The 27492-nt window shown below is 31.8% G+C and overlaps 2 protein-coding genes across 9 annotated transcripts in view; one reads left to right on the top strand and one right to left on the bottom strand.

Annotated features, from left to right (window-relative positions):
• Positions 1–15166, bottom strand: part of LOC124368992 — a 165636-nt gene extending 150470 nt beyond the window's left edge. For 3 of the 5 annotated variants that reach the window (XR_006923031.1, XM_046826588.1, XM_046826589.1), the window contains exons 1-4: positions 14960–15165; positions 12705–12911; positions 8839–9095; positions 5432–5781 (exon numbers count right to left, since the gene is read on the bottom strand). Coding sequence is in view for 4 of the 5 variants with exons in the window: in XM_046826588.1 (XP_046682544.1) it covers positions 5432–5781; positions 8839–9086 (598 nt within the window). In the remaining variant the exon portion in view is untranslated. Of the gene's footprint in view, positions 1–5431; positions 5782–8838; positions 9096–12704; positions 12912–14959 lie in introns of all 5 variants that reach the window. The other 2 variants (XM_046826586.1, XM_046826587.1) reach the window with 2 other exon arrangements.
• Positions 15167–18514: 3348 nt separating this feature from the next.
• Positions 18515–27492, top strand: part of LOC124368991 (transmembrane and ubiquitin-like domain-containing protein 1) — a 29085-nt gene continuing 20107 nt past the window's right edge. Inside the window, exons 1-2 of one of the 4 annotated variants that reach the window (XM_046826583.1) lie at positions 18542–18652; positions 24572–24624. The gene's annotated coding sequence lies outside the window, so the exon portion shown is untranslated. Of the gene's footprint in view, positions 18653–18700; positions 18914–18961; positions 19175–24571; positions 24625–27492 lie in introns of those variants that run through there. The other 3 variants (XM_046826582.1, XM_046826585.1, XM_046826584.1) reach the window with 3 other exon arrangements.

The following is a 27492-nucleotide window of genomic DNA, read 5'->3' as shown; positions in this document are numbered from 1 at the left end:
TATATGAAAGCCCTAAACCTAAGAAAAAGAAACTTACACTTCTGAAAATATACTAAGAAAACTGCAATATGAACAAGATACACAAATATAATTTATAAAAGAATTTAGATTGAGAAATAACAATTCTGAATTGACATGAAGATATTGAAAATATCAACACATTATTTGAAAAGTATATTTTTTTATTTTTTCAATGAGCACATTTATTATGAACAGATAATACCTGTGATTTAGATATAAAATTTGATTACAATTTCAAACCTGAAATTTTTAATGATTTCATACGAAATTTGAGGGATATCTTGAAGAAAATATAAATAGTCATAGTCATATTTCTTTATTAACATACTCTTCCTTATTTATTTCTGTGAATTCTTCGAAGGTATATATTAGGTGGTCCACCAGGAAGTTGTGAAGTCATTTCTTCAAGGCTGCTAATACGTATTGTTCTTTGTCTATTTGGTCAATAACATGTTCAACAAGGCTGATGATGGCAGAGCAAGTTGATTTTCCTTTCAAAAGACCATGTTGCTTTTCAGTAATCAGATTTTCTTATTTTAGGTGAGCCATGAGTTTGTGTAAAGCTATTTTTCAATGAGTTTTGAGAACGTTGAAATTAGAGAGATTGGGCGGTAATTTTGGACTTCTGATGTTGAACCTTTTTTATGTTTGTGGTATACTTTAGAGAGCTTAAGGACTGTGGGGAACTCACAAAGGCTGAAAGACTTATTGATTATGCTAACTAAAGGCGGCGTTAGATCTTCAGAGCAGCGTTTCACAATTTTTGAAGAATATCATCCACTCCACTTGACAATTTTGATTTTACAGTTTTTATAATGTTCTGTACTTCATTGATGCATGTTGGGGTTAACAGTTGAGATTTATCAACATAGTTTAATGGATTTTGGTAGTTTTCAATGCCATCTGGTTCCCCTGGGGAGCAGTTATTCTGTTTGAGCGTCAATTCTGCTACTTCTATGAAAAAGGAGTCAAAGTAGTCTGCAGTTTGTGTGGGATTGTCGACATGTTTCCCATTCACTGAAAGACATATTTTGGTTGTAGTTTGTGTTTTCCTCTTTTCTCTTTGTTTATGACATTCCAAAGAGCTTTACTTTTGTTATCAGCAGAGTTGATGACATGAGCATTAGCATTTTTTTCTTAGGTCTCTAAGTTTGTTGTCATAGTTTTTCTTTTTTACCACCCTTCTTTGTCTTGGATATTTCCTGTGGTTTTGAATTTGATGTTTACTCTGCAGTAATATATTTTTACTGCTCAAAGTGTGGTCAGAAAGCCCAGTTTCGAGTACAGAGTCAATGTTGTCCTCTACTATGTTTGTGCATATGAAGTCAATTGAAGTGGCAGTGCTATGTGTGATACGTGCTGTAGGAAGTGGCAATCTTTGAATGTTATGGGTGTGTAGTTCATCTTCTAGGATAGTGTTGTCTAGCGTCGTTTTCATCCTGTCAATGTTTATATCTCCAACAAGCATGATTGATTTACTGCGTGCCTGAGTATATTCTAAGATGTTAGATAAGGCATTTACACTGGCTAGTACATTTTCTTTGGGGGATCGGTATATGCCAAGAGTGTGTATGTATTTACCCATGGATTCAATTGTTGCCATTGCTGCTGTGCAGTTTACCAGGGTTTTTTGACATGTATGGCTATACCACCAAGCTTATGGCTTTCTCTGCAGTATTTAGCTATCAGAAAGTACCCTTCAATTTTTGTATTCTCTATTTCCATTTTGATTAAGCCGTGTTCGGTAAGTACTAGTATATTGGGGTCAATGTCGTTAACAAGGTGGTTGAGTCTGTCTAATTTTTTGTCCAGTCCACGGATGTTTTGGTGTAGTATTTTTAGGTTATTTTGGCTTTTTTTACATTTGAGTTTATAATGTACCTGCTTTTGAATTTGGTCTTTTTCTGTTGGGTTTGATCTAAAAAATGAAGGTTGTTTTTATAACTGGAATTTTCAGTTACTGTCGTCAGATGGTGTGATAGAGCCGTTACGTTAGTTTTGGTAAGTTCTTGTGTTGTTTTATAGCACTCAATATACTTGTTCAAAAATCCTGGTATGTTTCATTAGGTGCTTTAAGTTTAGGTATACAAGGGGGTGACTTATTTGATTTTTGGGCTGGTTTATTGTAATTTTTAGTCTCTGGCATTGTACGATCATTTTCCCTTCTTTCTTTTTTTTTATTTCTTAGATTTTCTGTACAGTTTTGATTATCTAGGTTTAAAAGGTTAAGTTTTTGCTCTAGTAAGCTGTAGTTGTTTTTTAGTTGAACAATCTCTGTTACCGGTGGAGTTGATTCAGCTGTTGAAAATGATGGAGATCTGTGTGTGTACTATTTTCTTCAAGAACCTTTTCTTGTGATAGATTTTCTTGTTTTTTTTTTTTAATTAATATCTCTTTACATTGTTCTTTAATCTTTTATTCATATTCATATAGAACTTGTGCTTGTCTTCTATTGTGGTCTTCAAAGATCTGTTGTGTATCAATAAGCATTTTTTTTCTTTGCTAAGTTGCTTGTTCATATAAAAAGTTTTTTGTTGAAGATTTTCTACTCTTGAGATGAGTTTATTCTTCTCTGCTGTAATATTCAATTTATCCTCCATACTGTTTAGCAAAGAGTTTAGCCTTTGATTGTCTTCTTTGAGGGCCTCATTTTCTTTAAGCAGTGCTTTCCCCAATTTTGCTGCCATGATTAGACTGCTTCCTCATCTTGCAGTTCACTTTCAATTAAGCTTTCTTCTAGCTCTGGTAGTGTACTTTCTAATATTGAGTTTTGGCTAAATAGAGCCTTTTAGGCTTTAAGTGGGGCTGCTCTCTGTTGGAGATTTATTATAAGATATGTTTTTAAAAAATGTTTCAGCTTCTTTCAGTACCTCATTAAATTTTTTGTTTTTGTATTTGTCTGATTTTGGTTTTCCATGAATTAGTTTGTATTCCGAATACAGGCACATGTCATTTTGTTTAATATTTGCAGTGGTTTCATCTCCAAAGAATGTGACAATGTATTTGGTAGCTCTGACGGTTTTTGTAATCCCTTTTATCACTGCTGGTCAGTAGGGATATCCTTTGACCTTTGCAAATACCAAAACTCCTATCTCATACAGTGCATTTGTTTCTGTTGCCATTTTATTGGTCAATGGCTGAGTCAATGTTTTTCAAGTGTGAATATGTAAACTGTTTTTATAACGAGGTTTGACAGACTCCTTGTGGTTAATGTGAAAATGGAAAACTGTTTTTTATAAGGAGGTTTGGCAGACTACTTGTGGTTATATCCCAGATATACCAGGCAATTACCATCTGGTCAGTCAAGTCACTAATGTGTAGAGGCACAGGCAGAGTAGTTGTTGTATACACAGTGTCAGATGATGTGTCTGCACTGTCAGCACTGCTGGGTCACCGCTCCCGTATAACTGTGATGTTTGCTTCACAACAGGTGTACAAGATTGTGTGGCATAGAGCTAATTACGTCACAATTATTGTGTCACTAAATTATGAGTTGGCTATCCCAGTGTTGTAATTTCCTTTGTGAGAGTCAGTTATTTGATCAGTTGACTGGGTTAGCATTTATCCTTCAGTTAGCATAAAGAAATGTGGTTGGATCCATCTTTGTTCAAATAAAACTTTCTTGATGGTAATTGTTCTTTAAGTGATGTACAAAACTGCCTGTGAAACCTAGGTCAGCAACTTCTAAAGCTTTTAGGTAGTGCTTATTTTGTTTTTTTCAAAGAGTGTTTGTTCAGTTTATATTGCGAATGGACTTACAATACTCTAGATAAGACGGTGATCAGAGGTTATTTGTTTAACTAAACCTAAAACCATCACTAATTCACTGTTTATTGAGACCACTTTCACCGAGACTGTAGTCAGTCAGCCATTTCTTAATGAGTTAGAAGACTGCAAAATGCACCTGCCGAACAGATTTTTTACTATCCTAGACAACAGAAAGATCAAAGAGATGAACAAAATACAAAATTTACTCTTAGTTGTCACTAAAAAAAAAAAAATACAGAACGCCTTACTATCAATTTTGTAGAATAAATATTTTTCATTGGTTTTAGAATTTTCATTTGATTCTGAGCAGATCTTTCATCAATTTTTCAAGGATTTTTCAGAAAAATGTTAAGAAACATACAGCTTTAGATATGAGATTTTCTGTTTGGTTCAAACTGGATTTTGCATTGATTTACTAGTAGCCTCAAAAGTGTGCCAGAAACCCGAGATACATATCTACTTATCTCGTACTGGTTAAAGGTATTCTAGTCACACATGTGGTTTGAACTTCTATTGTCTTCAGATTCAAAGTCTGATTTGAGGCCATTAGCTATCCAATACAATGGTGGCTTGAAGTCCATGTAAAGTCAGATACATAATACAGGATGTTTACAAGATAATCACATATTTTGAAGAAACTAACACAAATATTTACTTACATATCATTACTTCTCTAATGGAAAAAAGAGTTTTATATTGTGCATTTTAACTGATTAAAAAAATTCATGAGGTTTTTAAAACAGATTTCATGCAAATATGTTTTTATTTCCCCGTTCAAATAAGGGCACTTATCATAACTTTGAAGAAGTCCACTGCTTGAGATCTTAACCACTGATTAATGTGTGCATGCATTTCGGCATCACTATTGAAGCACTACATTTTGAGCCAACTCCTTATCACTGGAAAGAGCTGGTAGTTACTTTATGCTAGATCTGGGCTGTATGGAGGATGATCGAACATCTCCCATCCTAAATCATCCAAGAGCTGTCGGATAAGATTCTGTGTGTGAGGACTTGTAATAGTATAGAGAAACAACATTTTTTTATCCCAGTTTCCCCGTTTGTTTTGTAACACATGTTATTATTTTATTCTCTTAGGACAAGAAGCTTAGAAAATTACACCTAGTCCTATAAGGACCTTTGCGCTGCTTCCGGAGTGACAGGATATTTTGGATGGGTAAGCTCGAGAAAAGGGGATGCCTCCTGTCGAGATTCATGAGAAAAAATTTAGGGCACTAACCTCAAGTCATGTTCATTCTGAAGAAGGAGAAGCCAGCTCTGAACCAGCCTCTCCAGTCAAAGTAGGCAGGGGGTGGCACACCCTTGTTGAGGTTAACAAGAACCTCTGAGGTAAGGGAACAAACCCCACCAACTCCAACAGTCATCTTCCACAGTAGACTAAACCTATCGAATTGCCCATGAACCCCAGAATCTCAACATTTGCGGTTAGTGATGTGCCGCTACTGGACATCCATAAGGTTGCCCAGATTGAAGTGGCACATCGGTTTTTGCTGTGCCCAGTGATGGGTTCAACTGGAAGGTATAAACCAGCCAGAAGTGATCCCTGCTGGGTAAAAGAAAATATTTGGCAGGAGTATTAACCTTATCTTAAAATGCCATTATACACAATAAATCTCTCCTACCTTTCTTTGAAGGTTTCTTCTTTGCGTCCTCTTTCTCATCCGAAAATCCTTTAGCACTCTCTTTGCTGATGGTTGGTTTTTTTGCAAGATTAAAAGAGACACCAGTGCCCCCACCCTGTTTTGTCATTGAAAAAGCTAAAAGACGTTTTTTGGCTTGGGTCTTACCCAGTACTAGGCTTCGTGTTTGAGTGGAAGAAGGTGTTGGAGATGAAGAGAGAAGAGCAGGGTTGCTGGTAGAGGGTAACGGGGCAAGAGAAGGTGGAGGTGGAGGCGGAGGTAAAAGAGGAGGAACATTAGACACTTCTGCCACCGGAAGATCATCTTCTTCCATTGGCACACTTGGTGAATACCTAGAACAAGTTTTACTATAATTTAACAAAGACAATTTTATGCAGGCAACCACTGAGTAAAAACCCTATAAACCCACCTACCCCAACTCTCCTCCAGACCTACTATAGAGACATTTTTATCATCTGATCATTATGTTATGTCCTTGTTTGCCACTACCTGGCTAGGCTAGTTGTTAAAGATTTAATATCATTATTAATGTAATATTTACCATTTCTATTGGTTACTGCATTTGCTTGTTGATGTGATTAATTGCTGAAGTAATAAGTTATTACGTATCAAATACATTTTTAACATTATATAGAGGTAAACTTATTGTAGCTCAATACACTGACAATAATTTTTAGATGCAGTTGCACGAGGGCAGTAAAAATATGTTTTCTCAATCGTTGTTTGTTTGATTCTTTCATAGAGGTGTTGGTTGTTATGAATGTTATATCTTCTCTTAGTCAGTTATATATTTTCAAAATCATGTTGTTGCTGTTAAAACAAATTTATTGAAATTTGATACATCAGCCACAGGTCAACAATAATTTTTTAGCCTGAAGTGTGACCTGAAGTGAAATTATAACCTGTAACTCATTATTGCTTTCTGAAATGATATGTTTAGCACTAACTATCAACGTTGTTATACGTGGTAGTTTTTGTTCCATTTTATTTAATATGTAATGCGGTTACTTATGTTAAAATTTCAATGTATGGTCAATTAATAATATCTCGCAGAAATAGTATCCACACAAATGCATTTACATGTAAAATTCCCAAAAGGAAAATATTTATTGTCCATAAGACAATCCTTAACAATTTAACCTACTCAGTGGGAATCTACTGCCTAGACTTGGCTCTTGTTTATTGACTTAACAAATAGTTCTAAGTAGTAATAACTTATCCCGTTACAATTACTAGAGTGGAATATACATGCAAGTTACATCCTAAGGTCAAGATTCAACTAACTTTTGCTTTTATCAAATGTCATATCTACCAATAGCATAAGCCAGCATTTAAATAATATTTTATTTACCACTGCATATTTAAACATGAAACATATTTCGTTCCCTTAGTTGGAAAACAAAACTTAATTTTCGTTATACTACGCTATATTCAGTAGTTTTTAAACATACTTTTAGAGTACAAAACATGTTTTTTAGAGACTGCAAATAAAATATCCCAACTTTAGTCAGAAAAATTGTTTTCTGAGCTCCAAGCAGATTTTAAATTAGAAGGAAATATTATGTATATAAATATAAATGTATTAAATTAACAGTTAAGCCCAAGTATTAAAATTAAAACTAGTGCTTGTTTTATTCTAGTTATATTCAGTTTAAGTAGCTAATCATAAAGTTGATAAATAAAAGTGACATTAGAAAATTTTGTTCAAAATTCAATTGTTAAATTTTAACATTTATTATACTATAACAATAAGAATCATACATTTCTCTCTTGGAAAGTTTTCTCTGTGTTTGCTTTATTTCTTTAAAATTGTAATAAGCTCTTGAATAAGGTAACTTTTATGGTTGGTAAAGTGTTTTTTATATATAGGTAATTATTTTTCAAGAACACCAAAGATAATATTATTGCTGGTTTTGTAATTCTACTACACATTATTTTACTTTATTTTGAGAGTTTTACAATTTTTCAGAATATTTATTTTCAGCACTTTGATTCTAAACACAATTTATTGAAACATGTTGATCATAATTGCAAAATTAGAAACAACAATCACCTAATTATGTATTAACAACACAGAACTGCATCAAATAAATCATTCACATACATTAAACAAATTACTTCTAAATTATTTCATTCTGAATCCAAATTTTAAAACCGCTTTAATGTACTAATATTTAGGAAAAAAGTGTTATGTTGTTTTTACTACATTTTACATTTATAGTATATTACATACAGAAATTCTAAGTCTTGGTCTACCTCATGTAACTTTGAAAAACCTACCTTACTTTTCATAGCCTCTTAAAGGCTCCTCATTTCGGTTTTTAATCAAATTGCAGACTATTAAACACACACACGCACTGCCTTTTTATAATACCTGTAAAAATGAGGTGCCACTTGCTAGGGGTTCCTATTTAAAGATTTTGACAACCTCAAACTACCCTATATTTGGAGATGGGGTCTAAAATTTTCATACATAAAAAAAATTCATATAAACATGTTCCAAAGTAAATCACTTCATACCTATTTATAAGAAAGTTAATATGAGGTGGGGGACTTATAAGGCACACTGTATATGAAGCATTGTTGTCATTTAATAAAGGTTAAATTTCTAAGGTTAAGGTACAGGAGGGTTTGTGACTGGAACCTAGCAGAAATATGGTATCAGTCTTAAAATGACTGGATAAGGTGCAGGTCTGTAAAGAGTAAAAGAAAATAAAACAAGCCCATAAAATGGTCCTTTTTGATTTTAGTTTTGGTTGCTAAAATTTTTATTTTTGGTAACACATTCCTCAAAAAGTACTCATTAGGCCTACATTGCGATGACATTTTCACACAATGTTTTTGGCACTGGTATTAATACCCACCTTGAACTTTTTGAAAAATGATTATGATGAACAATATATGTTTTTTTTTTATCTTTGTATGTTTTTAAATTATAAGAATTAGTTTTAAATGTAATAGAAAAAACTCAGGAATAAGTTAAAGACCCAATCTTATGAACCAAATTGCCCTTTTTGTTACCAATATTCTTGATTTTGTTTGATATTTCTAACATTCTTTATGTCTAAAAAGGCACAGCAGGATTGTTTAATAACTATATATTTGAAAAGAGACCATGATGGGTTTGTTGTTAGGATGGGTATTTTAAAAATCATGAATTGAGGTGAATCACTTACTATCAGTTGTTTAGAAGCCTTCAGATTGTATAAAGGTGTGTGTGTGTGTGTGTGTGTGTGTGTGTGTGTGTGTGTGTGTGTGTGTGTGTGTGTGTGTGTGTGTGTGCGTGCGTGCGTGTGTGTGTGTGCTTGCATGTAAGATTGTAAAACAAATGAGATTAAATTCTAAAATGTAACTTAATAAACAAATTACCTTAAAAAAAACAAAAATACCTATTAGGATCATAAGACTCATCATCTGTTGCAGTTGAGAATGGTCCAGGCTCAGATGGAAGAACAGGATCTATATCTTCAGGATCCTCTTGAGATGGCTCTGATAGAGTAGACTCGGCAGAAATGGCTGGAGTGGAGACAGGAGATCCTCTGAAAGGTTCTGGAGGATCATCTGGCATAGGAATGTCTGGTGGTTCTATTTCACTCAGGGGAACTTCTTCCCCAGGAAGGGGAATGTCTATATCCATAGTTCAGTTCTGGAAAAAAAAATTATTTATAGACTCTATAAAAATGTTTCCTAATTTTTGTTTCTACCCGGTTGTGTGTACTTTATTTATGCCCAAAAATATGTTATACACAAATATTTTACTCACATTTTGCTTATTGAATACATACATTTTAAATTTTCACAATATACATGAATGGGCAGAGGAAAAACTTAATATAACTTCTCATTGAATGTATGGGCAAGTGTTAATTGTGATGTGCTGATTGGTCCTGTATTTCTGCCACAAAGACTGAATGGTAAAAATTATTTGAATTTCATCCAGAATGAGTTGTTTGAATTGTTGGGTTTATACGTGATGGAGCTCTTCCACACTTAAGCGTTAATGTACATGCATTTTTGAACAGACAATTTGTAAATAAGTGGATTGGACGTAGTGGACCAGTAGCTTGGCCACCTAGATCACCAGAATCTGATTTTTATCTTTGGGGACACCTTAAATCCTTGGTATACACAAGTCCAATTGATACAATTGAAGATTAACAACAACGGATAGAAGAAGGTATCAGAGACATTAAGGCTACACCAGGAATCCGAGTAAGAGAATCGTTAGTATATTGACTATGGCAATGTGCTGTCAGCCATGGAGGACATATGAAACATTAATTTAGAATCTAATTATTTATAATTAATAAATTTAATTAAATTTTGTTATGTTTACATTTATTAGATATTAAAAGTTCAATAGTCAGTTTCATTGTTGCATTTTAATTACAGTAACAGCTGATTTAAATAACATCTGTTTAAATACTGTCAAATTATGGGCCATTTACTTTGCATGTGTAATATGAATATTTTCATAAAACTGTTATTTCTTATAAGTTTTGTAACAATTTTCAAGATAAGAACACAAAAACATTTTTAATAAAAAAAAACAAAATGGTGATAGCTGCTAAACAAAGTGTAATTTGAAAAAAGTTATTCTTCATTTTTAGGTTAGAATCACACATAGAATCTGAAAATGCATAACCAGCCCAAACTTTTTGTTACACCATGTATATATTGAAAAAGTAGGTTGGATAAGTATTAAATTCTTTAACTTAAAATGTTTTATATTTTCTACTAATTTTCTACATATTTTTACATTGCATGTTACCCAAATGGCAGTTCCCAGGCCACGCTCATGGCCATGCTCACACAATGGATTAAATACATTATTTCGGTCTTGCTAAATTTTTGTCTGTCTCAAACTTATTTTTTGAGTTTATACAACAAAATTTTCACGAAGGAGGTTTCTTGTTCCAGGTAATACTTACACATTATACTTTAAATTAATTTTCAGTTAAATGAAATTACTGGATGATAAATTTAAAGTATTAGCATAATTTTTACTAAAAATTTATTCATTTATGTAAATCGATAATGGCAGTTTACTGGTTACCTGTACTTTATGTACATGGTACATACATTTTGCAGTTATGTAAAAGTAATAAATTTGAGGTAATAAGGTAGTTTATTAATACAAAAATAAAATTAAACTACAAAAGTACTTATTTGTATTAAAAATCACACTGAATTGTACTGTTTATTTTCTTTATGTTATATTTACACTATGTTGATTACATTGCTTGATTTACTGTAAGACAGTGATGCTGAGAAGAAAAAGTATAAAAATTATGTACACTATGTTATTGTGTCATAAACACAATAAACTTAAAACATATTACACTGAGCACTGTACATAACCTTAGGCCTATAGGAAGCACGTGAACCGTCACTGCCACCAAAGTGATGAATACTTTGATTTTGACTGCCATCTGTTATTGTTGTGTTTATGCTGAAGAATTCTAATAACATATATAAGTCTCAGATATGATAACAGATTCTTTCCTGTCCTTTCTTTACCCTATTCAGAACTATGACATCTTGCAGTGTAAGTTTAAAAACATTTGGAGTGAATCAGTGGATATGCAGTATATTATAAATAAAAATACATCATATTTGTACCTGTATTTTCAAATCTGTACTTGCAAAGCTAGAATCTTTGTACTGTCACTGCAATAAAAATTGTCTCTTAAAAACAATAATAACAAAATCATACTAGCCTATTTTAATATTTCAGTGTTTAAACACTAATTCTGTGTGAATTAATTTACATATTATTTCATAATAAATGATAAGTTCCTTTCACACGAATCCAAAAAAAAAACAAGATAAAACAACACCACAACAAATAAGAAGAAAATAACCAAAAATTTAAATACACAACTAAAACATTCAAAGACTCAGCTGTTATATCATTAATGGCACAGAAGGAAATTTGGAAAAGTTAATTTTATATTAAATTTAAACCATTTGGGTATTTAGATTTTAGAAGTAACTGATGGGCTTGTTCAAGATTTTTTAAATTTTAACCTATTTAAATTTTCTTCAGAACAAGGAGAGACCTTAGTAATTCCTTTAAGATCATAACACTCTTAGATTTTGTCTTTTTTATGCTCAGCAGCATGTTTGGCCTTGTTTTTATGAAAAAAAAAACAAATCTGTGCCCTGTTATTCTGACTCTAAGGTGGTTAGATGTTTGCCAATGTACTGATTGTTACAAAATTTACAATTAATTTGGTAAATTACATTCTTAGAGTCACAGTTACCAATTATGGGATATATTAAACCAGTTACATTACTTTTGAATTCTCTTGAGTTTTTCATAATTTTGCAAGAACCGCAACATGGTTTGTTACACAGCTCACATCCATTAGTAACGGGTTGGTGTCATTTAGGTAGTTTAGGTTGGACAAGTTTGTTTTAAATTTGTAGGTTTTCGAAATATTACTCTAGGTGTATTAGCCATAAAAGGTTGGGTATCTGGAGAGGACAGTAAGACGTTATGGGCAATTTTCTTAATACTGTTAATTTTGTAGTCCAGGAAAAATTGTGTAATAAACTTTGGTTGTTTTATAATTGAAGCTACTTGTTGAATGTTTTAGTTTGTTTATTTGATTTAAAACATTTTTTCTGGGTAATTTAAAGTTTAAAATGTTGCTTAATTTTTCAATATCATTGGTCTATATCATGGTTGCATAGCTTCTTTGCTAGACTTTTTTATATACATTGGTTGGCAACTTAAAACATTTAGATAATTCATGGTGTTTGTTGTTTTAACATGCAGTTTGTTTTTATGTAGCCTGATTTGAACATATGTCTAAATCTAACAAAGTGGTAATTACATCAGAATAGTTGCATGTAAACTTCAAAGGCGAGAATTCTTGGAGATTCTTCAAAAGTTTTGTGAAGGTTCCATCCCATGATCCCAAGTTGTAACAATTAAAGAGATAATGCCAATAAAGAAAACTTATGACATATGGTATAAGCAAGAAATAATCACAAGAGTACAGGTCTGCTGAGGTAACTTGGGAAAAGTGTACAGCTGTGGGAGAGTATGTCACAAGTCAGACAGTGTTACAGGTTCTAGCCAAATAAATAGGCAAGCATGGGAAATCTTTTTAAACAATATAAATATAGCCAATAAGGAAAGCAGCATCAAAGTTTTCACTAATGTCTGAAATTTAATTAAATTTGAAAGAAAGGAAAAATAAATAAAGCCAATAGGACAACAGAATAAATGTAGTAAGTACATTACCAATAACACAGTATAGCGGGTACAGTAGTTGTCTCGATATAACCGAATCACGCAAAGTATTGTTTGGCTGCTGTTTGGAACTGCTGAGCAATCCTGTCTTCATAAACAGTTCGCCTACCCGGTCATTGGCGGTAGTTTGGAAGTCATCTTTAAGCCACTGGTCCCCAAGTTAAGTGTTACGAGGGGTTTGTTTGGCCCTAACTTTGCCTGGAAAAAGACATTCTTCACTTTTTTTTAGAAAAAAATGTAATTTTATAATTAAAATAATTGTAAATATTCAAAAAGTTCTACATTTTTGAGAACTGTACTTTCTTAATTTATTTTTTGGGTTCTAATTTACCAAATTAGGTATAACAATTTCAAACATTTTTTTTTCAATTTCTTACAATATCTTATATGTTTTAAATTTTAGGTTTATCAATCTAGGGCATTAAGGGGAATTAGGGTTTTCTGAGTGGGAGAGATAACAAGCTAAGGAGGGGTAGATATTGGTGGAGGGAATAATTGGGATATCAACATTCAGGTGAAAAAAGGAAAATTAATTTTAGAGGTCAATAACAGGTTCTACCTCCATGATGAAGATATTTTTCCTCTGTGCTCTTGGTCTTGTTCCTCTTTCTCAACATTTTTGCAACATTTTCTACCAACGTGCATCTCATTATTAAATTAATTTTACCGGTAGTATTAGATTTGCTGGTAGTACAGTTCTTACTTTGAAATTGTTCTTCATATTTGGTCTTTGCCATTACCAGTTTTGTTCGCACATAATGTATTCGCGTTTTATTTTACCTTCTACAAATACTTCTACTTAAATGTGAAGAAGTTATACCTGTGACTAATATGAACAGTGGATGTTCCCTGAATTTATTTGATTGCATTCCAATGAAAAATTCGGAAACTGTATCATTTTTAGTTCGACCAAAAATTTTTAAAGCAATTTTCCTTGTGTATAAAACATGCGGCCATTGTCTTCTAGCTGAGGATACATTGTAGTTTAATTGTTTTAGACACTGGACCAGCTTCATAACTTTCCCAAAGCAGCTGCCGGATTGTACCCTGCTCTTCATTTAATATTCTGAAAGTTTCTATAATTTTTATTTCTTTATTAGCCTACTTTATTTTAATTGTTTGAAATTTTACTACCTTAATTCTTGTGTTGGCTGGATGGTACCACCAAGGCCCAGGGGCATTTTCAATGTAATCTCATTTAATATCTTAGTTTTTACTGTGATTTGTTCCTAAATAAAAGTTCAAAATTCTCATTCAGTTCACCAAAAAATATAAATTATCCACTAAAAAACTGTAATTCCTGTGGACCAACTTGTTTTCTTCATTGAAATGTATGAATATTTATTATGAAGTTTATAATTAAGATTTTAATTTTGCAAGAAATGAACACTTTTTTGGTAATTTGGTAGACTATACTAATTTGAAATTTTATCTTGATTACATAAAACTAAGTAAATTGTAGTTGTGACTTATAAATATAAATATTTTCTATATTTTTCATACATTTTTTATATTTTCTTTAAAGGGTTAAACTTGGAAAGTTCACCAGCAAACCTTTTTACTGCTCTGTCTAAACGGTTAAATAAAATTGTAATTATTATATAAAATGTGATAGTATTTTCTCCTTTTACACATGTACTTATATTACAATAGTAAAACATTGAACTTAATAGAGAATTACACAAAATAGTTGGTCGGTAAAAATATTCTAACAAATCTAAATATATATGAAAACTCCATACATACTGAACAAGAAAATATGTAATTAGGAAATCAACTTTACCTCAATAATTAACTCTACAGCCGTTGAAATAATGATAGGCCTATAAACAAATAGCAAAAGATGCCTGCCATTACAGGTCTGACAATTATTTAAGATTAGGGTTAAACAAAGGACTTACTTGGCCTATAAAGTATAAAATCTATAAATTTCTTCCAAAATTATATTATTAACGTCTAGGGAAAAGCTGGATCCCAATAAATGAAGTGAAGTACTTAATGGAAAACTCAAAAACCTAAGCTAGAGAATTTAGTTATAATCTTAGCCTATCCTTACAACATGACTATGGATCATAACTTTATTTATGTGCTAAAGTATCGTTAATTGTTAATAAATCTGGTTAATTTTTAAGTTTGCACTAAAATTGCACCTAATTATAGCACTAAAACGCTCAGTAATGAGAACAAGAACGTAAACTCTGAAAGTCCTTGCTAATAAGTATGTGATTATTGACTAAATTACTTACTTTGCCGGTATATATTTATATCTATAAGACGATTGAGTTAATTCTACATCGAGATTTGATATTTGGTTATGAAACAAATGATTTGCCTCATACAATATTTTAATATGTGGAACACATTTATCGTATAAAACTTTAAGTATACTTTACAATTCACAGTCACGAATCACGAAGTCATAGACACCATCAAACAACTACCGTTCTCTAAGCTCTAACCCAATTCAGCCAACACAGCAGTATAATTGAGTAGGTTCGTGTCGCTGGCATAGATATATCACGAAAGGGACAAACAGTTACTCTAGGATTGGTATATAATAATAATATACAATTTTTTATAATTTGCATACTCTTCAGATAAAAGCTACACCAACACGCTTTTTGGGCGACATACATGCTAAACTAGATAATCCTGAACCATACATAAAAACTATGTACAATATCAATATGAAATTAATATATCGGCAACAAAATTTCAAAATTAAAGCAGCAAAAGCAAAAGAAATATAACTCGAAATAGGTTCAATAGAGCATGTAGCGTTAACATTATCACGAAGTGGGATACTTACTTACTTACTTGTACTTGAAGTCATATCCAGTTGACCAATGTTGGCGTTGGACGAGTCACAGTGCCTCTTGTAGTAAAGGGTCACTTTGGTTTGGGTTGGGGGGGGGGGTTTCACCACAATATTATAGAGTAGGAGATAGAGAATCGACCAAGGAGTGTTAGACGGATTTCATTAGGGCCAAGTTTTTAGCTCTCTAAGGGCTGAGTAAGACAAAAATTCCCATTGTTACACTAGACTCGATCTATTCCAGTCTAAACACTCGTTTAATCTCACCCCCAGATAGTCGGCCCCATGAATGACATCAAGCTGAGTTTCATTAAAGGAAAGAGTTGAAAATTTTAAAAGGCGCTTTTAATTGGTTTGAATACAATCCACTTTTGTTTCATCAGGATTCAATTTAAGAAACAGGTTTTGAAAAATTAAGCCATGTCATTAATTTTTTTAACATATTAGCTTCAATTGTATCAAAATCTTTATGCCTGGTGATGATTGTGGTGTCATCAGCAAACATAAAGTCAATCAAAGCGGGTTTCGGTATTACAGCGCCTCTCATCAATGCTGTTGTGCTCAGGCAGAATCGGATAAAGCCACAACTTTTTATGCTAAAACACTATCATAACAAACATAGCATACGTTTTATGGAAACTTTTATGAGTAGGCCGCGTACTATAATATATAACAATCGACACAATACAAGACGTCTTAATAAATGTCTGCATCTTGCAGTTTTTTGCAGGGGCTCTGTTGACTCGAATAAAGACATACTCAAACAGAGATTCCAGAGAAGCAGAGTATATCAATGCTGTTGATGGGGTAACATTTTGTAGTCTTTCTGGACACAAAATTGTTTCCGATCCATTTCACTCTGGTTCACCACAGTTACTACCTACGTAAATATTTATTCTCCACCGTCCTATGGAAGGGTTTTCTGAGCAAAAGCTAAATATATTTGTCACAAACAAGTCCGAAATAAAATATTTATTTCATAAAATTAAAGTCTAATAAAATCGTTAAGATATCAGTATAGTACAGACAACAAACAGTTTTATACTAGTGATTGGCAATTAGCAGATTGTCGTATTTTATTCTTATATAACACAAGAATCTTTTACTAATACTTTTTACCTTTTACTTGTGGTATACTTAGGTAAGTTTGTTCTTTCTTTCTTGTGATAAATATATATACCCTGGATAGAGAAGGTTTAAGATACTGACATTACATTTTGAAATATAGGTTGAGTTGGTTAATACACGTTCGAGACAGTTATAGTTAGGATTTTTTTTAAATATTGACCGGTACTCTGGTAGCAGGTTTACATTGCTCTCGGAACGTTCGGTTTCCTGGTCTGTTGTTTCACCTCGGGTAAGGTAGATCGGGGAACGTGCATGACAGTCAGGTAATTAGGGTAGGTAAGTTTTCATTCTTTTTTCTGAATATATTTGCAGTGGGTGGAATATGTTTGAGATAAGGATAAGACAAGTAAATAAATTAATTAATTTATTTCCAATCAAAAACAAAACTATAAACCATAACATTTTTAGAAATTGACTGGTCACCTTTTCAGGCAGTGTGGCCAGTTAGTAAACTGGGAAAACAATAAATACACACTTATAAGAGTAGCATCTTAAATTGCTTTAAGCCGACATATGGGTAACTGCTATAAATATGTATGTAGTGCATATTACAATTTAGAAAATAAATTATACACAATCACTAAATACACAAGATAAATAAATATGCAACATAAATACATAAACAAAAACGAATAACAATAAATACAAATAAACAAAGGTAAGAAGCAATATACAAAATATACAAGGACCATGAAACTCTGTCAACCTACCGGGGGCGCACCGACGAGGGGACGAACGGGACCTTCCCCCCAAGAGCATTTTATTTCAAAATAATCGATCGCCTGATAGTTTATTTTCGACTATACATAACATTGTAGACCGCTTTGAGTAGTCTGGCGATTTGCGCGTTAAAAAGGAAACGTTGATGATTACGGTAAATTAACAAAACCATCTCAACTTAATGTTTTGAATTGTGGTTTACAAAATCACACGCTCAAGATAATAACTAAGAACTCCACAACGCTGAATGCTGTGGACCAACTAGTCCCGGACAAGAATATAAGTCAGGATGGTAATTAACAACAACTTTATTGTTATAATATTCTAAAATTCTGAAATTGCATACTTAAATATAGGGTACACAAGTATCTATCTTGTATAAACACTTTATCTTAATCGGATTAATAGGTTGCAAGTTATGAATGTTTCAAATTGCAGTTTGGTTGAAAAGTGCCATAAACCAGCATGTTTCGTTGTTTTCGATATAAACACTGGAAGTTTTTTTATTAGTTTTATAGATGTTTTAATATAGAAACGCAGAAATAACCAGCTTAATAGACTAGCTCAAAAAAAAAGAAGAAGTACAAGATGAGGCATTAATTGTGAACACGAGTTTTCTGAGCAGAACTATAAAACCACCAGATAATATATGTACACCAGCGATGCAGTAATAGTCATTGCCATATTTACAGTGTTTCAGACGATTGACAAATAAACATTACCGTTATTAGCATTAAAAATAAAATATTAAAACAATACTTGAAACGTCGCATTCAAAGTGTGTTCAAACCCATCGAATTAAGGTGGATGTGAGCGTGAATAACCCAAGTTTTGACCAAATTCACTGCCTTTCTAAAGGTGCTCAATAGCGCATTGAAATGTGGGTCCGCAGAATTTGACATACACCTTACATATGAAAATATAACTTTGTAACATCACTTATATTTCATTTCAGTAGAAAATGTACACTTTCACGTGTATTATCGTTCGTCTATACATAATCAAGGCTAATGTTTAGCACATAACACTATTTAAAATTTTAATACTATGGGAAGCTTGTAAGGAGGTTTTCATTTTATGGAAGGAAGAAGAGGGAGTTTTAGTTTTTGGTTAGGGAGAACTGTTACAAGAAAAGTGGTAACTCTGGTTTGGGAATTGAGATTACTTGGTTTAAGTGGAGAGTCCGAAGAGACAGACGACAGAGAGGGGGTTACAATCGTAATAAAGATCTGGGTGTTTGATGTTTTTAAGAAATCGACCTTCTGAATCAATTAAGGTAAATCGTGCAATAACTGTGTTGTATAAGCAATTTCAGGACACCTAAAATTCATTTGTATTTCATCTGTAATTCTATCTTTTAAAGTTTTGAAGATTCTAAAACTGTAACATAAAACAAGCAACCATTTTGCCATCATTTTGTTTTTTAGTTGGACTCGGTTGAATCAAATCCGTAAAAAGCAGGTAACCTTGGTATGTTTGGTAATAACATTAATTGTGAAGAAACCAGTATTACGAGAGCTACTGTCTAAATTTTAAGGTAACTTGAACTGTCTTTTTATAATTGTCAACTAAAAACAACAGCATATAGAGGCGTTTCCTACAAGTTTGATTTGATAATTATTTTCCAAGATAATATTTAAGTTATGGAAACATTTTAGAAATGAATTAATGCATTGATAATAGAGTTGGCACTGACTGTGTGAATAGTGAAGACGAAAGATACGGTATTCACCATTAATAAGGGTATCCTCTGATTGCTATTGACTCTAGGTTAAGTCATCTTCATCAATTTACCCAGGTATGTTATGTCCAACTAGCCTATTAACTTTCGGATTTTTTTCATTCATGCAGTACTGAGTTGTTCTCAATAATATATATATTCCTATAAAATGAACACTGCTAGGATTTTTAATCTATTTATTTTCTGGATAAAGGCCTAACTAATATGCCTGGAAAAAGTGGGCTTTATTAATAAGCTATGTTAAAGTTAATATTTTAGGAGGCTATTTGTAAAATAAGTTACTAAGCTATCTTGAAGAAACATTTAAGTTAGGCTAGTGTAATTTTTACACCTAATCAATGAGAAACCCCCTAATTTTTGTTTTAGTTAAAATTAAATTTACTCCCATATATATATATATATATATATATATATATATATATATATATATATATATATATATATATATATAAAATTATAATATAATATATTAATTACATTTCATTTATTTAAATATGTGTATACACACACACACACTACAGGGTGTTTCGTGAGTGGAAGGTTCAACTTCTTTTTAAGAAAGAAGAGAGACATGTTTTAGAATGTTGGGTTTTTCAAGTTCATTCTTGACGAAAAGTTAACCTTTCTTGTCATTGTTTACTAAAAAGAACCCAGTATCAGTGTACTAGATGAATACGTGTGTTTGTAATTAAGAGTTAAATACTTTGTTACAATTAGCTGCATACTGATCACTGCCAGATAAAAGAATGAGAGAAACTAATCTATCTGATGTCTGCCAAATATGCATCAGTGGACTATTTCCACTTCCTTAATTTAAATTACAGATTACAAGCACTTATTCTAAATTATATCTAGACTTCAAATACTGTGTTTTTATAATGATGTTATTTGTTGTTGTATTCGGTAATATGCGTAGAATATTATAACATACTAATTTAAATATAACTTATTGATTTACATAGTTTTTACATGAGGTGAAACTTGAAATTAAAATATTAAATTTATATAATTTTGAGGTGGATCATGCATAACAAACTAGTATAAAGTTAGAGATTGTTAATTTCAAAATAGGTAGAAGATAGAAAAAAATCTAGTTTCAGAACATTTATAGATCTATGGGGTTTTTACAACAACAAATTATTTGGTAAGCTATTTACGCTAACGTAGGTCTATTTCAAAATGTGGATTAGGTTCAAAACAAGTCATTGATATGCAACAAAATACCAACACTTCTGTCTCAAAAATTTCCAGTATAGAGTAAATAACTAATAAAAAAGAATGATAAGGTAGACTTTGAAGAGAAAACTATTTACATTTGTATATTTGAAAACACGGTTTAGTGAGATAGACTTTAATACACTTACCGGCAAAACACCAAAACTTGCATAAAGTTGAAATAAAAATAAATAATTTCATGAATATATTTTGTCACTGACATAATCAGACTGAACTAGCCTATATTTATTGTTTTTCTGGTAATAAATGTATCAAATTCAACCACTGAAATAAATACTGAACGTCAATAACAACAGTAATTGTAGACTCAGCAGACGGAATACAATGGCAAACGATCATGAATCATAACAATTTAGAAGGAAGAATAAGAATAAAAAACATTTTGTGTTGATAAAACAACTCTTCCTCATTTTAATGGTACCTAAATATATCACCTAACTTGATTTGAAATGTTATAAATAAATTGATCATTTGACAACGTCATGTCGTTAGACTTTGAACGACTGTCAACTCCAGGGTTAGCTGACATAAACTGAGTACTAACTGACAGTCTTAAGAGCGTTTTGGTGTATTTATGTATGACTTGTAAAGTTAATGTAGAACTACTATAAGTTCTATTCAAATCATTACTTGAACTTATATGTTAGTTTTAATTATTTTTCTTCCAGTAATAGTTTTTGATGTGAAGGCCTACATTAGGGTTAAAGGAAAATGTATAATAAATGTAATAAAAATGTATTATTTTATATTCTGCTGAAGCTATAAAAATTAAACTTTTCGTCCTAAATCACTGTTCGATGACCAAAGAAATCCTCTTCCGATCCTTTTAATTGTGTGGGCATGATAACCAGGGATATACAGGGTGTATATTATGTCTGGAAACACCCAAATATATCCTTTAATAATTTAAATATAAATTTGAAACCTCTTACAATCGTGATAGAGATTGGGCATCTACTTTTTGGAACAATGTTTTGTTATGTCACACCAACGGGGGACGTCCTGCCGAGGGTATCGTGAATATTCTTAATGGAAGCCTATACCTTGTGATAGATAATTTTAAAGGTAATAGCTTACTGAATTGAATGCCACAAACCGCATCTCAAAGGAATTATTCTATCAGAAAATAGAGCATTTTTAGTATTGAAAATTTACTGATGTTCAACAATGTAATTTTTAACATGGTTCTTGCCACAAAATGTGTTACACTAATTTTTTAGCATTTTTTTAAATGTTCAATTAAAATAAAATAAACAATTTATTTTTAAGCTGGTTTTCATTAGTACAAATTTACCAGTTTTTATTACAATGAAATAAAACTTATGAGTTCACTTTCTCTGATTACTTTATGAATCTGTACTTGGTGTTTTCCCAGTCAGCAGGAAGGTTTAAAGAGACAAAGGTCACTAGCCTATGAGAAAACATTATTGTGTTATTAAATCATCTGGTCTACAGGTTTCAGTTTGTTGAGCATGGAGCTTTCACTAGACAGGTCTAAGCTTGGAATTACAAATGGACAAAGGTCATATCATTCCTGTCGAGTTAATCAGTGTCTCTGAAGCATTGCTGTCAACAAGTTATCTAATTACAGTAGTTCAGTTTTTATTTGGCATTTTAATGGAATTGTCTGAAAGAGAACGAATTACTCTGTTGATGATGCGAGGATATGGCGATCGTCAAAGATCTTATCGGGAAGTTTGTAATTTGTTTAATGACATCTACTTTCCCAGAAAGGAATCCCATAAGTGTTTTAACAATATCAAAAACTCTATTGAGCGTTTTGAAATGACAGGGAGTGTACGTAATCGGCCAAAGTCGGGTAGGAATACAATCTGCAACAGATGAAGAACATGCACTAGATGTTTTGCAAACATTTATTGAAGACCCACATACATCGCTCAGAAAAAGCTGCACAGCAAACATGATATGCACCCTATGTCTGTGAGTAAGATTTTGAAAATTAATAAATACAAACCATTTAAAGTTCATTTAGTCCAAACAGTTAAGTGAGGATGATTACGACAGAAGAGTTGAGTTTTTGTGAACTTGTGATGCGCAAATGTGATGACAATAGAGATTTTCTGACCAACATACTATTTTTCTGATGAGGCAACTTTTTTCCTAAATGGCAATGTTAACAGGCACAATTGCCGTTACTGGGCTAGTGAAAACCCACATTGGATTACTTAGTCCCATTCACAGCAACCACAAAAACTGAACGTATGGTGTGGAAATTTTAGGTAACAAAAAATTGTTGGACCCTTTTTCATCAATGGAAATTTAAATGCCGAACTTTACTACAATATGCTCCAAAATGAAATAATCCCAGCTATTCAAATTGCATCAGGAGAATACTTTGATAATGTATGGTTTCAGCAGGATGGTGCTCCACCCCATTATGGGAGACAGGTAAGAGAGTATTTGGATTTAAGGTTTCCTCATAAATGGATTGGCCGAAGAGGAGAAATCGAATGGCCTCCAAGATCTCCGGATTTGTCACCAATCGATTATTTCCTATGGGGGTCATTTAAATCCAATGTTTATAGAAGAAAGCCTCATAATTTGGAAGACCTAAGAAACAGGATTATAGAGGAGATTGCTTTGATAACTGAAGAAATGTTTGGCAACTCTGTCGAATCATTTTACACAAGATTGGCTCATTGTCAAACCGTAGAAGGAACACAGTTCGAACAATTGCTTTGACACCAAATGCAGGTAAAACGTTTGTTGTAAGACTTTTCTAACAGCATACATTATTTTTTATTTGTAATAAGAAAATCAATAACATAATTATTTCCATAATTGTACTGTAATAAAAACTGGCAAATTTGTGCTAATAGAACCAGCTTAAAATGAAAATTTTTGTTTTATTTAATTGAACATTTAAAAAAAATGCTAAAAAAATTGTGTAAACACCTTTTGTGGCAAGAACCATGTTAAAATTACATTGTTGAACATCAGTAAATTTGCAATACTAAAAATGCTCTATTTTCTGATAGAATAATTCCTCTTGAGATGCGGTTTGTGGCATTCAATTCAGTAAGCTATTACCTTTAAAATTATGTATCTCAAGGTATAGGCTTCCATTAAGAATATTCACGATACCCTCGGCAGGACGTCCCCCGTTGGTGTGACATAACAAAACTTTGTTCCAAAAAGTAGATGCCCAATCTCTATCACGATTGTAAAGAGGTTTCAAATTTATATTTAAATTATTAAAGGATATATTTTGGGTGTTTCCAGACATAATATACACCCTGTATATATATATATATATAAATATTTAATATATATAATCAGTTTATTCAGTATAATCAGTTCATTTAACATGTATAGTATGTATAGTATTTTAAAATTGTTTAGTTCAGAGTTTATGTGAAATATATTTTCTCTCCAAATATACCCCAAAACATCATGCCAACGGGAATAATTCTAATAGTGTACTGCAAACAATACTGAATTACAATAGTAGTATCCAGTATTATTTGTAGAAGGGGCTATTGATGAATTCAAACCATTTAGTGTATTCTGGTTTAACATTGCTGTAAAATTAAATTAAAAAAACTAAATTGGGAATATATGTGCACGTAACATATCCAAAATCAGGTTCTTTTCATATTCTGGCTTCCAAGCACTTATTGTTATATTTACAGTACCTGAAGCAATAATATAGAAGGACTAAGAGTTCAATGAGTTTCCCTCCATGACTATAAATTGAGGAAACCAGCAAGCCTGTGTTTATTGTTAATTGAAAACCATTGAGGAGGCAACAAGTCCGTTTTGCACCAATGGGATATTTGATGTTGTTTATGTATATGAAATTTATGTAATTCCTACACTGAACCAAAGGAAAAGGATAGTACAGTTTCTAAAGCAAGGACTTACACTGAGATCAATCTATATAAAGTGGTTCAGAGGTGGTTGTTTCAACATTTTAATTATTTTTTATTCCTGCCATAGAAATCACAATTCATCGGAAGTGCAAAAAAGCCATTAGTGTAATTTTTAGGTATTTATTTAAGTTAACCAATAAAGCCAATGATCTCTTCAAAAACATCTGAACTTTAATAGAGATCTTTTTAAGTATCTTTGCATTAAAAGCATTGAAGCATATGGGTTCAAATACTCCTTCAAAGTTTGATGTAATAATTTAACAAAACTGAATTTTCAAAAAATTTTATCAAGAAGACAAGTGACTATGTATTTGTTGCTTTACAGGTATAGGTGGGTGCTCCAAATTCTTAAAGCTAACAGGCTGTGGACTTGCATAGGTATTTAAATAAAAACTTTTTAAATCATAAGATTTGAAATTTTGGGGCTCAATATCATTGTTGACATGAAAATAAACATTTGCCTCAAATTTATTTGTAAGTAAGAGGATTGTCCTTTATACATTTCATTTTGTGGACTACTAATTGTCTAAAATATGAAACATTGAAAAGTACAGAAATAAGTTACTACATTCTTAGCGGTATAGCAGCACATGTATTTTTTGTTCAGTATATTTACTCTTATAATGTGGAATTTTATGTAGTGCTACAGGCTAATTAGCTGATCATTATTTTTGTAGCTGGTTAGTATTGAGAAGCTGTGAAATTTCATCACTCAATGCTCTCATGATATTGTAGTTACGCACTTTGTTGTGGTTAGCTCTAGTGGTGTGAGATTCTTAATACATCACTTAAACAGGACCCATGCTGCATCTCTCTTGCTTAATTTAAATGAAGTTCTGGGTCCAGATGGTTAAACAATTAGTCAGAATTATTCATTGTGCTCAAGGTTTACTGATTTTATTTTTCGAATCTACCATTGTTTGTCATAAGTACAGCAAATGGTATCCTCTTCTTCCAAATCAAATGAGATATTCTTTAATGTTTTTTTTTTTTTTTAATTTCAAGCATTTGATATTTTATATATGTGTGTGTGTGCATGTATGTGCGTGTGTATGTGTTATAAGGCTCCATCATATTAGGGTTGCCACATCACTGGATTTCCACAGAGATTACCTGATTTTGAGGGTTTAATTATAGCACCAGCTATATATAGAATTTCAGCAAAAAACTAAAAATTGTCCAAAAACATATATACTTAGTACCATCTACCATTTCCTGGCTCTGGTACTAGCTCAATTCCATAACAATGAGTGGTGCATCCTTTCAGATGATAGTTCTGAAAATTATTAAGTTTTTATTTTATTTATTTATTTATTTTTTATTTTGACTCATAAATAGCTACAGGTCATCAGTTACCTAAATTAGCTATATTAAATAAGACAAAAATTATACTATCCTCTAACCTAAGTGCAGTGCAAATTACAAATAAATTAATAATTATACTAGCTCAAAAAACAAAATGAACGATGTTATTCTTAACAATAGAGGAAAAAAAAACTTTCACCTTGAAATAAATAACATGCACAACATCTTAAAATTATATAAGAATTAAATTGAAAGAGCAAAATGAAACACTTCTAAACAAATAATATCTAGATTGGTTACATGAATAACATACAAAAAATCCTACAAATAATCCAAAAACTTAACTTATTGGTAAGAATACTAAGAATTAAACAGATTATTACAGCTTTTCGAGTAAAAGTCTCAAACTAAAGGTTTTAATTTTCCAATAAAATCTTTTGCACTTCCTAAATGTAAATCAATATAAGAATGGTTGTTATTAATAAATCTAAAACTCCTAAACAAAGAAAAATAATAATGGCTGATTGTGTTACATCTAGGAATAAAAAACAATATTTTGGACCTTGAATGAAACTTAGGGACATAAAAGTTTATATTTTTAAGTAAATGTGAACTATCAATCAGGTTATTTAGTAATTTAAATAAAAAAGATAGATTAAAAATTAGTCTTCTTGCTGAAAGTTTTTGAAAATTAAATAAATTTCTTAAAGAATCAGTGGGGAAATTTCTATCACAATATGTGTTGTGTTTTTTTACATACAAATATCTTAAAAAATTATTTTGAATAATTTCAACGGACTGAATATTTGTTAATGTATAGGGTTCCCAAATAATTGAACAGTATTCCAATCCACTTCTAACAAAAGAAAAATATAAGGATTTGATTGCGTCAATGGATGAAAAATATTTTGCATTCCTCATAACAAAACCTAGCATTTTGTAAGCCTTACTGATGGTAACGTCTAAATGTTTGTCGAACTTAAAATAAGAATCAAACATAACTCCTAGATCTTTAATTTCTTTCAGATTTTCCAGTTTGTACCCATTTATAAAATAATTAAAAGTTCTACCCTTTTTTGATCTGGAGTAAGTCATGCAGAAACATTTTTTTACATTTAAATGTAACCTATTACAGTTACACCATTCAAAAAGGTTATCCAGAGATTCTTGCAAGAGTTTAGAATCATACTCATTGTAAATTGGTCTGTATAGTTTTAGATCATCAGCATAAAGAAGCGGTTTTGAATTCTGTAACTTTTCAGGAAGGTCATTGATAAAAGCTATGAATAAAAGCGGTCCCAGGTTAGACCCTTGAGGCACACCTGAAGCACTTAAATACTGTTTTGATTTTAAATTTGATATTGATACATATTGTAATCTATTTTTGAGGTAAGACTCAATAAAAAGTACAAACCCATTGTTAAATTCGAACTTTAACAGCTTCCTTAACAGAGAGTCATGATTGACCTTATCAAAAGCTTTGGCAAAGTCCTTATATATTACATCTACCCTTCCACCATTGTCTAATTCAGCAGAAATATCCAAGGAAAACTCCATTAAATTTGAAACAACTGAGCGACGTGGGAGAAACCCATGCTGCTGAGCTGACAGTCTACCTTTAATATTTGTATATATATGTTTGTAAATTAACAGCTCAAAAACCTTGGCAAATGAATTTAATAAAGATATTGGACGATAATTTTCTACGTTTTCAGCTTGGCCTGACTTAAAGACAGGAACAACCTTTGCTTCTTTCCAACGTTGGGGAAAATTAAAACTTGACAAGGACAAATTAAAGAGATAGCACAGTGGTTCTGCTAAAACTTCTCCACAACCTTTTACAACATATGAAGGAATATTGTCAGGACCTGAGGACCTCTTTGATTTCATTTCATTGATAGCTTCTATGACATCTGATACCGAAAAAACTGTCTTTATTTC

The sequence above is a fragment of the Homalodisca vitripennis genome, chromosome X (genome assembly GCF_021130785.1).
Source record: "Homalodisca vitripennis isolate AUS2020 chromosome X, UT_GWSS_2.1, whole genome shotgun sequence".
Lineage (NCBI taxonomy): Eukaryota > Metazoa > Arthropoda > Insecta > Hemiptera > Cicadellidae > Homalodisca > Homalodisca vitripennis.
The sequence above is the reverse complement of the archived record's forward strand: the minus strand, read 5'-3'. Positions and strand labels throughout refer to the sequence as shown.